A 13,613-nucleotide genomic window follows, 5' to 3' on the forward strand; every position below is an offset into this window, starting at 1 on the left:
ACAGCGAACTTGACTTCACCAACAGAAAGCCCCATGGAGGAAACGAACCAAGTAGTTGATTCATGAACGCAGCGGGCCACTATTCCCAATTTCTATCTATTGACTATCATCTTAAATCTGAATGAGATATTCCGTCTTTCTAGAAGCGTGGATCAGCTCTTGACCACACCTCATACATCCTTCCCACTCCCTCTGAGTATCAAAACAAGACCTTCGCCTATATCAACCACAAACCAGCCCCTCCTTCGGAATCTCCACCTGCTCTCCTTTTCCCTCGCCCTTACCCTTCCCCACATCCTCACCAACCCTCTCAACCTCCACATACCCCCCCTCCCCCTCCCCAACCACCACGCCATTCTCCTTTCCCTCCCTGTCAACCTTCTCCAAATCCCCAAACGGATCCCCCGTCCTCCTCAACGCCTCCTTCTCCTTCTTGCTGAGGGTCAAACTCCCCTTCGCCAACGCCTCCTTAGGAAGCGGCCTCACATACGGCTGCACGACCCACCAAGGCCTCTTACAAGCGCGGACCGTCTCGATAGAACTCTCGTCCATTTCACCAGTTACTTCGCCCTTGCCATCTCCCTCTTTATCCTTTTTACCATTCCCTCCATTCTCAATAGCATTTTGTGAGATTTTAGCAGCGTTCAGACGCGCATCGTTCTTCATCTCGATTTCCCAGCTCTCGCCGTTGCTTGAAGCGTACTCTTTTAATCCTTCCTTGCAAGCTTTCTCGACGAGCTGGAGAACGTTCTCGAATGCTTCGATGTCACCTGCGCGGCTTCGGGCGAGGGCGTCACGCACGTTGTGGTGTTTGGCTACTAGGGGGCGTAGAAGCTTGAAGAGATGGGGTTGCATGGCTAGCATGTTGGGAGAGGAGGATTTTTCTTTCTTTGGGCCATTGGTCTTTTGGCGTTTGGATGCTGACGTTGAGTTTGAGGTTTGTTCTGTAGATGCTTTGCGTTTTGCGGACGAGTCCCCGTTTGTCTGCTGAGGTGTTGAGTCTTCCACCGCTGCTGAAGGTGCTGGTTCAGGCTCCGGGTCGGATGGTAAATAAAGAGGCTGTCGTTTTGGCGGTTCGACTTCCAATACGTAACGATATATGATATCCATATACCTCCTACACACGGCATCCATCCTCCAACCACCCCGTCCATCAACACCTCTCCAATATTCCCTTCCCTCTTCACCCACCGGCGGCGCCTCAGAGAATATCGCAGGGTCATATAGATTTCCCTCTGCGCTCATCACGCCATCCGCGCCCGTAGCCTCAAGACATCTATCAATATCCTCCTTCTTGAGAATATTCCCATTCGCAAACAGCACCGTCTCTCTCGGCAATTGCTCCCTCAAATACCGAATGACAGCCCAATCCGCCAACCCCGTCTTATGCCCCTTCATCTCTCTCGTCCGCCCATGCACAGTCAAAATACTAGCACCAGCACTCAATACCTTCTTCGCATACTCCAACGTCTTCTCTCTCGAGTCTAAGATCCTGATCTTAGCTGTGACAGGAACTACCAGGTCTTTATGCAGCGTGTTAATCAACTGATATATCAACTCCTGATCCTCTTGTAAAAACGCTCCATATTTCCCTTTTCTAGCAATGCCCTGCGGACAGCCTAGATTCAGATCCACGGCATCGCAGAACGGCGCAACGTATTTTGCGGCGGAGAGGAGTTCGGAGGGATTATTGGCGCAGAATTGGACGAAGAGGGGGCGGTCGAAGGAAGGATTGCCGTCGAGGAAGAGTGGAGGGAGAGGTGATGGAGGGGTGGGCGAGGCAAGAGAGCCGCGGAAGGGTTGGAAGTGGCCGTCGCGGAATTTGGGGGTTTCGCTGAACATGCGTGCGTGGAGCATTGGTGTGTATGCTACGAGGTCTCGTTGGGAGGAGGGAGGGATGAATGAGCGGGAGAGCATACGCCAGGCCTATTAACTGTCAGTCTTTCTGTCCACTATCCATAGTGAAGTCGAACAAAGATCAAGAAAGCACATACGAATTCCGACTGATCAACCATCGGTGCCAGCACAAACTTCGGACTCCCAATACTCTCATAAAACGCCCTTCCATACAACTTTCCCCTCCTCTGTTCCTCAACAGTTTCTCCAATACCATTGCTTATAATCCCCCCTGCATCCTTCACTCCCCCTCCCAGCACAGCATCATTAGCCGTCATGATGTACCTTCGCCCCAGAGAAGGTATTTCCAGTCGCCGGGTTCCAGCCCACAGCACTCGTCGCAGCAGAGCAGCCGCCACAATCGCGCAGCTGGACTAGCAGGTAGATCTTTCCAGTGGTATCTCGTTGTCGTTTGAATTGTGTGGAGCTAGAGAATGTAGGAGTGAGTAAGTGTCGCAATGTCTCTTGAAGTTTGCCAAACGAGAGCCTCGAGGTAAAATATTTTAGCGCCTCGGTCACAAGGCTGTGTAGTGCCAAGCCGAGGCTGCAGTAGGTATCACTTTGGAAAGTCTCCCAACTCACATTGGCATGAAAACTCGAGAACATGGAACAGCACCAATCATGTATAAATAAGCATATACAAAAGAAGATTAGACACGCTATAGTCTGGGCTCGGGATTCTGGATCATCAGCGACACTTGATCTCCCTGATTCATAGGAGGCAATAGTTGAGTAGCCCTTACCATACCAGACTTCAGGCGACCAAACCTCAGCCTGATGCAGCTCAATCATAGATGCATTCCATTTCTTTTCACGAGTTCACATCCTTACAACAAATGTGGAAGTAAGTATACATAATTTAGTGTTATACAGTGACGCGTGTTATAGAACTTTCCAATCTAAGGCCTTCCGAGATCCTCACATTCAACTCTACCAGCTTTCCCGTCACCATTTCAATGCTGTTTCTGCTCTCGAATATTCAGTGATGAGAGAAATGATACATCGTACAAATAGACTTGTGACCTCATTAACAGAATCAATGACCCACGTCCAGCTACTACTTCGATACCCGTCGCCGAGTCCTCCCTAGCAAGCACTAATTGGGAAATATCTCGATGCAAAAAAGCAACTTTCGCAGCAAAGCAAATCTCAATGCATGAATCTCAAAGCCTCTCTTAAAAGTCAAAAACGTTCTTCATTCAGGAATTTGCTTGCTTGCATGCTGTCTCGCGTTGTCTCTGTCTTTCATACTATGCCACTCGTCAATCCCTCCACCCAACCATAAATCACAGATCACAACCCCATTTCCATTTCATCCCCAGTACATCCGTCGACCTAGCTATCCATCCATACAGCCCTTCCCTCTGCCCAGTCACCCGCCCAGTATGCTCTTAGAAAAGAAGAAAGACTGCGAGAGAGAAGGAAAATAGACAACAAGACAGCCGACGCCCATATCTGTCTAGTAGCAAGCAAGTGAAAAAAGACAGTCAAGACAATGAACGATGTGGAAAAAAGAATATAGAGTTTGTTGACCAAATCGCTCAGATGTTAAATTGACTCCTGTACACCATAGAATGCGCAAAAACCCTGGTAGACGCCTGTGAAGTCGGATCTGATGTGCGTGTGCATGACAACAAACCTTTTTGTGCCTGCCCCGCTATGCGAAGAGAGGATATGTGAGTTTTGTTTCTCGTGGGCTGCTGGAAGCAACCATAATCGTGGTTTCATTAGAAGAAGTGTGTGTAGATTTTGGAGTTTTCGTGCACCACCATTTCCTGCGCAAGGTTAGCTGAATTCCAAATTTCACCCACAGAATACATACCATTTTGAAGTTGTTGATCTCCTCCTTGATCTGTTGGGCAAGCATTGGCGTAAGACGATTACATGTGGCAATCTCGCCCCTACGATCGTATTCTCCACTCGGCCAGGTATCATGAAACTGAATACGAGGACTGAATGTGGCATTACGCTTGGTGGCAGTCCCCTGAGGTGTTCCTGGCATGCTCTTCGAATCTCCTCGGAAACGCAGGGCAGACATGAAGTAGTCTTCGCCCCCCAATGTCACTGAACCATTCTTGCGGTGTGCCTGTTGCTCATCATTTGGTGTGCTCGGAGCAGACGAATTGGGGGAATCATTGACGTTGGGTATTTGTGGTAGTTGGAAGTTGGCGGCTTTGGTGTCGACTGGTCGAATAACAGGTGAAGAGTTTCCTGAGTCTGTACCAGTGCCTGATTTGTCAGTACAATGGATCCAAAAATAGGAGGTCGACTTACGCTTAAGGATACCCTTCTTCACAGCTGCCAGAACCTCTGCGCGCTCCTTCTCACCTCCAACAATGCTTCGTCTGGCAGCAGAATTCTCAGTGCTAGCACTTCCCAATCGCTCTGTGATGGTAGCGGTGGCATTGGCAGCATCGAGGGAATTCCGCTCTAATCTTGGGAAACCTGTACCGCCTCCAGCCTGATCATGCGGGTCTGCATTGACATTCACCTTTTCTCTCTCTGCCTCAACAGTAACCATAGAAACCTGAGCCTGGCTTGCCTGAGGAAGGGGACCATCTGCAGCAGGAACACCAATAACAGACTTTGGTCTGAAGAGCCCCACAAGAGATCTGGTGGATTTCTTCATGCCTTTGCCCATCTTCCGGATCATGATAGAGGCGGAAGAAGCAGTTGACGAGATTGAAAGATTATCAGTAGAGCCGGTGAAGATGTTTCCTTGGCCAGAGTAAATGCCCGATCCAATCCCTCCAGCCTCCTGCTGCTGTGCAATCCGGGCTTGTTCAGCATCTTGCTCCTCCTGGTATTTGTCCTTGCGTTGCTGAGAACGACCTGCTGCATTGTTGGCTGCACTGTTCTCAGCCGAGGCTCGTCGAAGTTCTGCCGCACTACCAAAGAAGAAGGCCCTCCGCAGTCGTGAGGTCTTGCTCTTCTTTCCCTCCTTATCGTTCAACGCCGCCAATTGTTGAGCAGCAGGGCTCGCAGGGCCACTTGCGGCCTGCGCATAAGTGGGCTTCGCTGGCTGTTGTTGTTGTAGGGCGGCTTGAACGTTCGATGCGAAGGAGTCCTTGGAAACCGAAGTCTCGGGACTCATCGTCATCGGCTTCGACAGAGGAGAAGGATTGGCAATTCGTTTGGCGGCATCTGTAGACGAAGCTCGTGGAGGAATATTCACAAGTCTAGGCACATCGTGTTTGGCTGAGGATTGGTCTGCAAAGTTGTTTGCCGCTGGAGGTTGCGAGGAAGATGGGGCGGGGTTTGAAGGTGCCATGGATGCGCTTGCCTCTCGCTTGTTCGCCTGGATCATTAGCGGATTAGCGAAATGAACCCCAAAACACTTTAATTGGTGTGGGATAAATTGAAAATGTTGGAAGATGCGGGAATACCGCGGCGGTGAGAAGTTTACGAGATAATACATACCGAGTTGGGTCTGGAAATATGTCCGCGAGCAGCGCTGCGAGTAGAATTCACGCTGTCTGAACTTCCATTGCGTCCATGAGACGAGCCCGGACGAATAACCCCAACGGGAGAGCTCCGGAGAGGGTGTTGCTGATCAATTCTGCCATTCGCACTGCTAACTTGGCGTGATCCCTGCTGCAAAAATCCTCCCGACATCCCACTATAATCAGCTGCGTCAATGGTGTGAATGCTGCGTCGACGATATCTTTTGATAGCCTCTTGGCTGGTGTTTCGATTCAATGCCATATCATCGGCACTGGTGGCACCCGAGGTAAAGCCAGTTGTAGGTTTGGAGAACTGGGGCATCTGTAAACTGAAGCTTTGAGGTGAGATTGTAGGCAGAGTGGGCTGTTGTGTTGAGTTGCCATAGAATTGCATGACATTTGGCATGGAGGAGCCAGTTGGTGTGGAAGGCTGTTGGCTGGAGACAGACTCAGCTCGACGATTGTTTGGTCGGCGGTAACGTTCGGGTGACGGCTTGGATGGGGACGCGAGGCTTGGGGGAGCAAGATTTCCGTTGTTGGAGTTCATGACTACGGAATGAGGTCTTACACCCCCTGAAACAACACGAGCAGTCCCGGTGATGACAGAGTCATCCTTTGATCCTGATCTGTGGCTCACTGAAGAGAGATCGGAGGAGGAAGAGGACGAGGTAGTAGAGACCGAAAGCGGTGCAGGATATCTTGATCTGTTTTGTCCTGATTCAGAATGTTGACCCATCCCGCTTGGTGCTGAAGTGGTTCTCTGATCCGCTCGAAGATGCGGTCCTTGCCTCTGCCCCGGTGTAGCAAGACTAGGGGTACTAGTGAATGCGTAAGGAGCAATTGGTGCCACTGTGGTATGTCCCCGATAATTTGTTATTCCCATGCCATTGCTCATCCCGTGGACACTGTTACGCTGCATCTGTTGTGGATTCACAGGGTACTTGTGGTGAGACTGGGCCTGCGAAGCGTTCTGGAGGATTCCAGATGCAGAGGAAGGTCGAGTTTGGAGCATCGTAATTGTACTGGACTGTTGGGGGTATGATTGAACCAAAGCAGCCATGCTGTGGTAACGAGCCTGGCTGGGATGATGGAAAGCTAAAAGCTTTGGTGTATTCTCAACACTTCATTCGTTACGAAGGATCGGTCGTAAAGGTGACAAGAACGAAATGGTATATCTGCAATAAAAATCAATGTTAGTCTCCTCATCGAAAAAGTCAAGTGGGTGAGGTGATTTCATCGGGGTGATGTTGCTCTGACAGGCTCCACAAGCGCGTTAAAGGATCGGATGAGGGGGATCGTATCACGAACCTTCAATGAGAAAATGTGCCAGAGAAGGTGCAAGTATTACGAAGAGTGTAGGTTGGAAATCAACGCGAGTTAACGGTTGAAGAAAGGTCGAATCGAAAAGGGACGCCGGCGGCCAGGAAGGAGTTGAGTCTGAACTCGTTCGCGTCACAGAACCACACTTCTCCCGTGAGAGCTCTGTCCGGCCAAAAGGTGAGGGATCTGTCACGACAACACCAATGAGCAACGAATCGACGGGCAAAGCACTGGATTAGAGTCTGCGAACCTCACAGCTCTCTCGTGAATTGATGGAAATGGGTCTGCTGTCGTCGTCGTGGCCGTCGGAAGCGAGGGAGGTGGAATGAGGAGAGGAATGTTTTTTCGAGGAGGTGGTGGACACGGATACGGGGCTGATGGGATGAATGGGGATTGGGCTGTGCTAGGGGGAAAAGAGGGACAACAATAGACAATGAGAAGAAAGAAGACCGCCTTGTTGAAGGAAAACGAAGGCAGGCGGACGGGGTGATGGGTGTCGTCAACAATCGGGAGATATTGAGACAGAGCCTGGGTTGGAAAGAGGAAGTGTAGAAAGACGGAGAGAAAGTCTGGAGTTGAAGTTGACCGTGGCCCAGCACCACCACCGCCGCCGCGTACTGTGCTGTGCTGTACCGCACCGCACCGCACAGCGTGTGAGAGCCCGAGGACAGGGGCGACTAATGGGGGTTAGCGGACGAGGGCTTGCTGGATAGGGGCATGCAGGCTCCACTCCAGTGGGACAGCATGCCTGTAAAGATGCCTCCACAGCAAGGTTCAAAGGCTGTACCGTGATGGGTGAGCATGTATAAATTTGTGAAGCAGTCAAGCAAGGCAGCACGAGATGAACAGCACAATGGACACAACAACGGTTATCCTGTGAAGAGAGGAGGTGACTCGCGGATGCTCCTGTCTGCCTCGTCGTCTATTCATGCAATACTTGAAGTCCACTACTCATTCGCAATTCTGCAGCAATCCCCTCTCGTCAACACGTTCATCTTATTTGTCTCATATTCCCATACCTGCGTGTTCCCAACGTGTGTGTGGCTTGCTCTCCTCTAGTCCAAGTCTATCTTCACGGACTCGGCCTGCCAATTACGAGCCATCCCTCCCCTCACTTCGAAAGCATTGGCATGGCCGCTTGTCCGATCAAGTCCATTTCAGGGGACACTTAACCCCCGATTACATACTCACATCCTCGGATCTCAGTCCGACGGTCGACAATAATACACTACTGCAGTCAAAGAGTCCACCACCCGGAAACACCTCCTCTCAAATCAGCAGCCGAAAGCTGTCTTTAACTTTCAATTATACTGCCACCATACAGTAGCCTCGAAGTTTCTTGGGATCACAGTTTCGAGAACGCAGCCTCTGTTTTTGCTGGTGTAGAATTGGCAACTTGCCATAGGCCAGTTGAAGCTGCAGTGCTGCAGCGCGGTGGCCTGAGATGATGGGTTGGAAACGCACTCACTCACTGCTGGATAGATGTCCTGCAGATGTCCTGCATAGAGGGGTATCAGCGCCCAACTTTGACATCGAATCATCGCCAACCATCTTGGACATCAGCATCATCATCCTCAGGAACCAGATTACCAATCAACCAATGAGAATTTCACCGTCATCAAAACACAGCTAACGAATCAAGAATTCTGAAATAATTTCAACCCCTCAAACTTTCGTCATAGCCTGAGGACACAGGGGGGAAAAACAGAGACAAAAGTTAGGGTTGTGGTGCATTCTTCTTCCGCATACTGCATTTATCCTAAACGAGTGCAGCCAGCCGCAACGCCAGTCGATCTGATCCCCGGCCCAGACCACAGAATCCAGCAGAAAGCACTTTAAATTTCATACTGTAGCATATGTATGGCCGCCTCCTCCAAGGCTGTCTGCTTCTGAAACGATTGAGCTTGTCCGACGCGTGTAAGCATCAAATCAGCATTCAGCTTACCTAGGAATCCCTCCAGACGGCTCACGACTCCACAAAATCCAAGCTCCTCCTCACCACTTGACAGGTCCCCGATGGAGAACGCGGGATAGTCTCGAGATCTTCATGTGCAAATCGTTCAACAGTTGAGAATCTGGATTTACTTCTTTCCTCCCTCTTAAACCTTCCTATCCAAGAGCCACGGATCTTCACTATATCTCATGTGTTATTACCCTCTACCGAGGTTTTCCGACTGAAAAATCTTCAAAAGCTGCATAAACTTGCTGTTGTGGCAGAGTGATGCAACAACCAACACCCAGCAACTTGCCCAGGACACACACCAAACCCAAGACACGCTTTTCCTTCTTTCCTTCTCTCACTCGCACCCTCATCCCAGCCAGCCTATCACGCCAGTCTTTCGTGCATGAAGGAAACACCGTCCACGGACAACCAAGTGGCCTGTTCCCTCGCGCTCTGGCTCCATTTTAATATCTGAAGGATAGATATATCCCGAGCCGGCTTCCTTCCAGATTCAGGAGAGACGAGAGGGGTGAGAAATAATTCCGTAGATCGCAGCAATTCTTGTATTTGAAACGATCTGGACAGCAATCGCTTTCAACCACATCCTAACCATCCTATCTTCTGGGCATCTTCCAACAAATACACAAGCAACCCCGAATCTCGGCGTTCCCTGGACACAGTGGGGTCGTCACACAAATCCCATCCCATCCCACGCCTTTCAAGCAAGCTCCTCGGCATCCCATTCTTCAACAACCAACAAAACAAGACAAGAAAATACGGTACACTCACAGAGCTACCTGCACCTCTTATCAACCACACGCGCCTTCCCTTTATGTCCTGCATCGGTCAATATCATGTCGTGAAGCCCTCGTTACCTCATCATCACCTCGCTTTACAAACTCACAATCTCGTATCGCTCCACCTTGCACCATGCAAGCAAAGACCCTTGACCCTCACCTCCCCACACACACACACCCATAGTCCCACACCCACACCCTCAAATGGAAGTCCAGGGGCCAAGGGCGCCAGGATAGCCGCTGTAAATTGCGAACGAGGATAGACAGACGGTGAACGAGCCGCAAATACCGTACCATGCCGATTGCACCACCACGACCACAACCAGCACGACCACAGGCGACTGGCAACACGTGATCTGTGAAATGAGTTGAGCTTCACTTCAGTGCTCAATCCTCGTTCATACAGTATAGCAACATTTCTCACTTCATACTCGCCACTAACTACCTACTCATTGAACCTACGGCCACTCCCAATTCCTCCCCTCCCCTCCCCTCCCCTCCCCTCTTCCCTCCCTCCTCCTCTTTCCTCATCATCACCACCCATCCCCTCCTCAACCCGCCACCACACTCTTCCATCTTCCACCCTCTGACTCTTCCACCCTCTGACTCTTCCACCCTCTGACTCTTCCACCCTCTGACTCTTCCACCCTCCATCCACAACCCTTTCTTTCTTCTCCATGCTGCACTCACTGTCCAAGGATCAAGCCAGGCAGCCATCCTCACCTCACCTATCCTCGCTAACACAACTCACCATACTCACTCCTCAACTCACTTGTCAGGAATTCAGGGAGTCAGGGAAGAATCGGGATGGGATGGGATGAGATACGATGGGATACGATGGAATCATGGATCATGGATGAAAGCAGATCTCTGAGATGATGAAAACTGAAACGTGAACTACGAGTAAGAGTTGATCTTTCCCGATTATTCGGATAGTATGCGGAGAGAGGAGATGAGATGAGATTTTGGGTTGAGTTAAGTTGAGTTGAAGTTGGGATGAGGATGGGGGTGGGGATGCAGCTTAGAGATCTGACGGATTCAAGACGACTTGCTTGGTTTGTTTACTTCATTGAGTTATTTTCGAGATCTGAAGGTTTGCTTCTCCAGATGATAGCTTTTTCGCCTCGCCTCGCCTATTAGGTAGGAGACAACTTGGGTAAGTACAGAATGAGAATACTCACAGAGTTTAAAAACACCTTCACACCCTCTCTTACAAGTAAACCCACCTACCCACCTACCTACCTACCTCCTCCATCCGTAAGTAAAGTAAGTATATCCTGACCTCCCACCCTTCCGTCATCCCCCTCCTCTCCGCCATTGTCACCCGAACACTCAATCTAGGTACCTAGGCAAACTTCCAAGCCATCCCCTCAGCCTCGCCTCACAATCTGCACGCACGACGCATCCACGTCAGTAAGTCCAAATCCAATCCGACCACCGTCACCACCACCCTACAGTAACCCTCCTTCAATCCCGATTCCCGACCTAAGGTACCAAATACCGTAAACAGATCTGGATTTGCTCAAAGTTCAAGCTTCTCGTAGCTCGGGCTCGTTCGTGTAAGCCTCTCTCTTATGTAATGTACTGTAACTCTGTTGTACCGCTGATTCCTCCGAAGCTCAGGCCCAGCTCAAGCTCAAGCTCAAGCCCAGGGGCAAAGATCAGACAGACCTACTGCAAGAGCTCAAGCTCAAGCTCGGCAATCTCACAACCAACTCAAAATAAAATAAAATAGATAGTTCGTCTCATCAGATCGTGAGACGGGCGATGCGATGGTCTGCAGCTGTGATTGCCATCCAGTGATTTAAACGCCGGACTAGATTACGTTCTGATAAGGTAGGGAGTACAAGAAGCCTCATCAATTAAACTTCCACTTCCTATCCGTGACGAACATCTCCTTCCAGCTATGTTACTTACTGTATTTGCCTAAATCAGATGCACAGTTCTGGAGTTCAAGAAATCTCGGATTGCTTACGAAGGTACAATGAATCTCGAACGAACTACAGCATGTCATCCTAACCTCTCGCCTCAACCAAAAACTTGAAGTGGGTTCCCTCTGTTCATCCTATCTAGCTCCACATTCCATTCCTCTCATCCCATGCATTCCTTCTCCAATAAGTAGCGGACCAAACTCCCAGCATGCACATACACACAATAAACCACTTACAAAGATCTGGGGAGTATTTTACACCATTAACTCCCCACAGACTTCCATCCCCATACATCCCCATCTCCAATCCAACCCCATCCCCATCCCCATCCCCATCCCCATCTCCACCACTGGCAAAACCCAAACTGCCAAACTACTGCATCTGCATCTAAGAAAATCCTTGGCGATCTCAAATCACAGATCGCGCTACCCATCACACGCAGTAGCTTCGCATCGTCCTGGCCAGTAATACTGTAGTGTCGAGCCAGGCTCCAGGCTGGTGTTCTTTGCGAAGCCAACTAGAGAGCGATCGGACGGGTGGTAGACGGGCCGGGTGGACGCCACGCCACCACTTTCATTTTCTGGAGAATCCTTCGTGCGGATTGTTAGTGTGTTAGTGTATTAGTGGATTGTGTGAACTCTAAGTGTTCCGGCAATTGGGATTTTTTTTTGGTTGTTGTTGCAGGTTTGTTGAAGACTGGATGGCTTTTGCTGTGTCGGCGATTAAGATATCGGATCACGAGAAAGTAGCAGAGCAAAATAATTGAATGAAAATATCCAGATTTGTTTACGCCGCCGCCGTACAAAAATGATGCAACCACACACGGAGATGACAAAACTTTTATGTACCCCCAGGTCCAGGTCCCTCCATTTCCCAGTTGCTCAATAATCCAAATCGAATTTCGGTTCACCGCAAATAGGAAGGAGAGACGGTCCCCTATCCCAATCCCTATCCCTATCCCAATCCCTATCCCTATCCCTAACCAAATTCCATCCAGTCGGGATCCCTGGGGCTAGCTACCCCGCACTCCTCCGCCTCATTCTCCAACAAAAAAGCAAAACAATGGGAAGTCAACAAACAAGAAGAAAAAAAGAAAAGTGAATTTGAATTTGAAGTTGAACGTGAATTTGAAACCCCATGAATCATAAATCATCTCCCCGGATTGGAGCTATTCCTATTCCTACTATCCACGCAAACCGTACCGACCGGCCTCTTGAACTTACCAGCCGGCGCTGGAAAACTCTCCGCATACTGTGTCAACCACACCAACAGCAGTCTCAAAACTGCAACGCCCTTTCAATCGATACTGACTTCATCTGCATGAAAATCCCAGGACCCCTAAACTAAACCACTTTCCCTTTCCAGCATCTTGGTTCCATCTCTCCCCCACCACTCACATCTTCCCACTTCCAAACTAGAACAAGAAGATATGCAGATGTGCAGCGCTTAATTCAAAGCGCGGCTCCGCAATGACGCCTTTTAGTGCTGATCGTGGAGTCTGTTGATCACCGCCCGCTCGGTCGCTTCCTACAGTACTGATGGGTAAGGGTTCACGGGATCCTCCTCAGTCCTGAAAGAGGGCTTCCACGTCGCGCCGAGAAGAAGCTACCTACCTTATGATTTCACAGTAAGCTCGGATTCAGGACCGAAGAGCTTAGGTACAGGAAGGAGTGAAATTGTTAAATCAGGGTACGTAAGTGTCAGAAGCTTGATGTGATGCTTGGGAAGCTACGCAGTACGGATGGATACCTACAGTAGCAATTGATGTACGAGTATCGGCGTCGGCTTTTCAGGAAAGCAGTACAGTAAGCTCGGCAGCGCGGCTGGAGCAGGTGACGAATCCGAGCATCTTAAGATAAGGTATTCTGTATTCAGGTGCCGCCGCCCGACATAAGTTGTCTGTTTTCCCTTCGAATGATATCGTCCTAGAAAATAAAATAAAAACCACTTTCTATATCCCTTCCACATCCACTTCTCTGCAAATCCATCCCACGCCGCCCGGCATCGCATCATTGCTCTCTCAAGCAGGTGGATTACACTGTGCTGTGTTCAGGGTCCCGGCCCAGTCCCTCCTTATCTATCTTGTTGCACCGTACTCGTACTCGTCCCTTGAAGGGCCTTGAAGGGCCTCCATAAATCAAGCGGGGCATAAGCATACGATATCGGATTTGGAGCCCCCACCCAAATGTGGATGCACTGGCGTAGCCAGGAATAGAAGATAATTTAGAAGAAAGATGTGAGTTCCGTAAGCGTGAGACATCGGACGAGAAGATGCGATGAGATG

At 49.9% G+C, this 13,613-nt stretch overlaps 2 protein-coding genes across 2 annotated transcripts; both read right to left on the reverse strand.

Moving 5' to 3' along the window:
- Positions 1 to 36: 36 nt before the first annotated feature.
- On the reverse strand, positions 37 to 2,377 carry ONS95_008369 (uncharacterized protein). Its single transcript, XM_058501922.1, has 2 exons — positions 1,995 to 2,377; positions 37 to 1,926 (listed from the first exon to the last, which is right to left on the reverse strand). Exons 1-2 carry the CDS (start codon positions 2,172 to 2,174, stop codon positions 223 to 225), a joined length of 1,884 nt encoding a protein of 627 aa, XP_058363244.1. The 5' UTR covers positions 2,175 to 2,377; the 3' UTR covers positions 37 to 222.
- Positions 2,378 to 3,623: 1,246 nt separating this feature from the next.
- On the reverse strand, positions 3,624 to 6,399 carry BNI4 (bud neck involved protein; the record flags this gene model as incomplete). The annotated part of the gene is made up of 4 exons (XM_058501923.1): positions 3,624 to 3,671; positions 3,719 to 4,125; positions 4,171 to 5,194; positions 5,317 to 6,399. The coding sequence occupies 4 exons, from the start codon at positions 6,397 to 6,399 to the stop codon at positions 3,624 to 3,626; spliced, it is 2,562 nt and encodes an 853-aa protein (XP_058363245.1).
- Positions 6,400 to 13,613: the final 7,214 nt, after the last annotated feature.

This window comes from Cadophora gregata (assembly GCF_030347475.1).
Source record: "Cadophora gregata isolate MNR1 chromosome Unknown scaffold_2, whole genome shotgun sequence".
Classification (NCBI taxonomy): domain Eukaryota; kingdom Fungi; phylum Ascomycota; class Leotiomycetes; order Helotiales; family Ploettnerulaceae; genus Cadophora; species Cadophora gregata.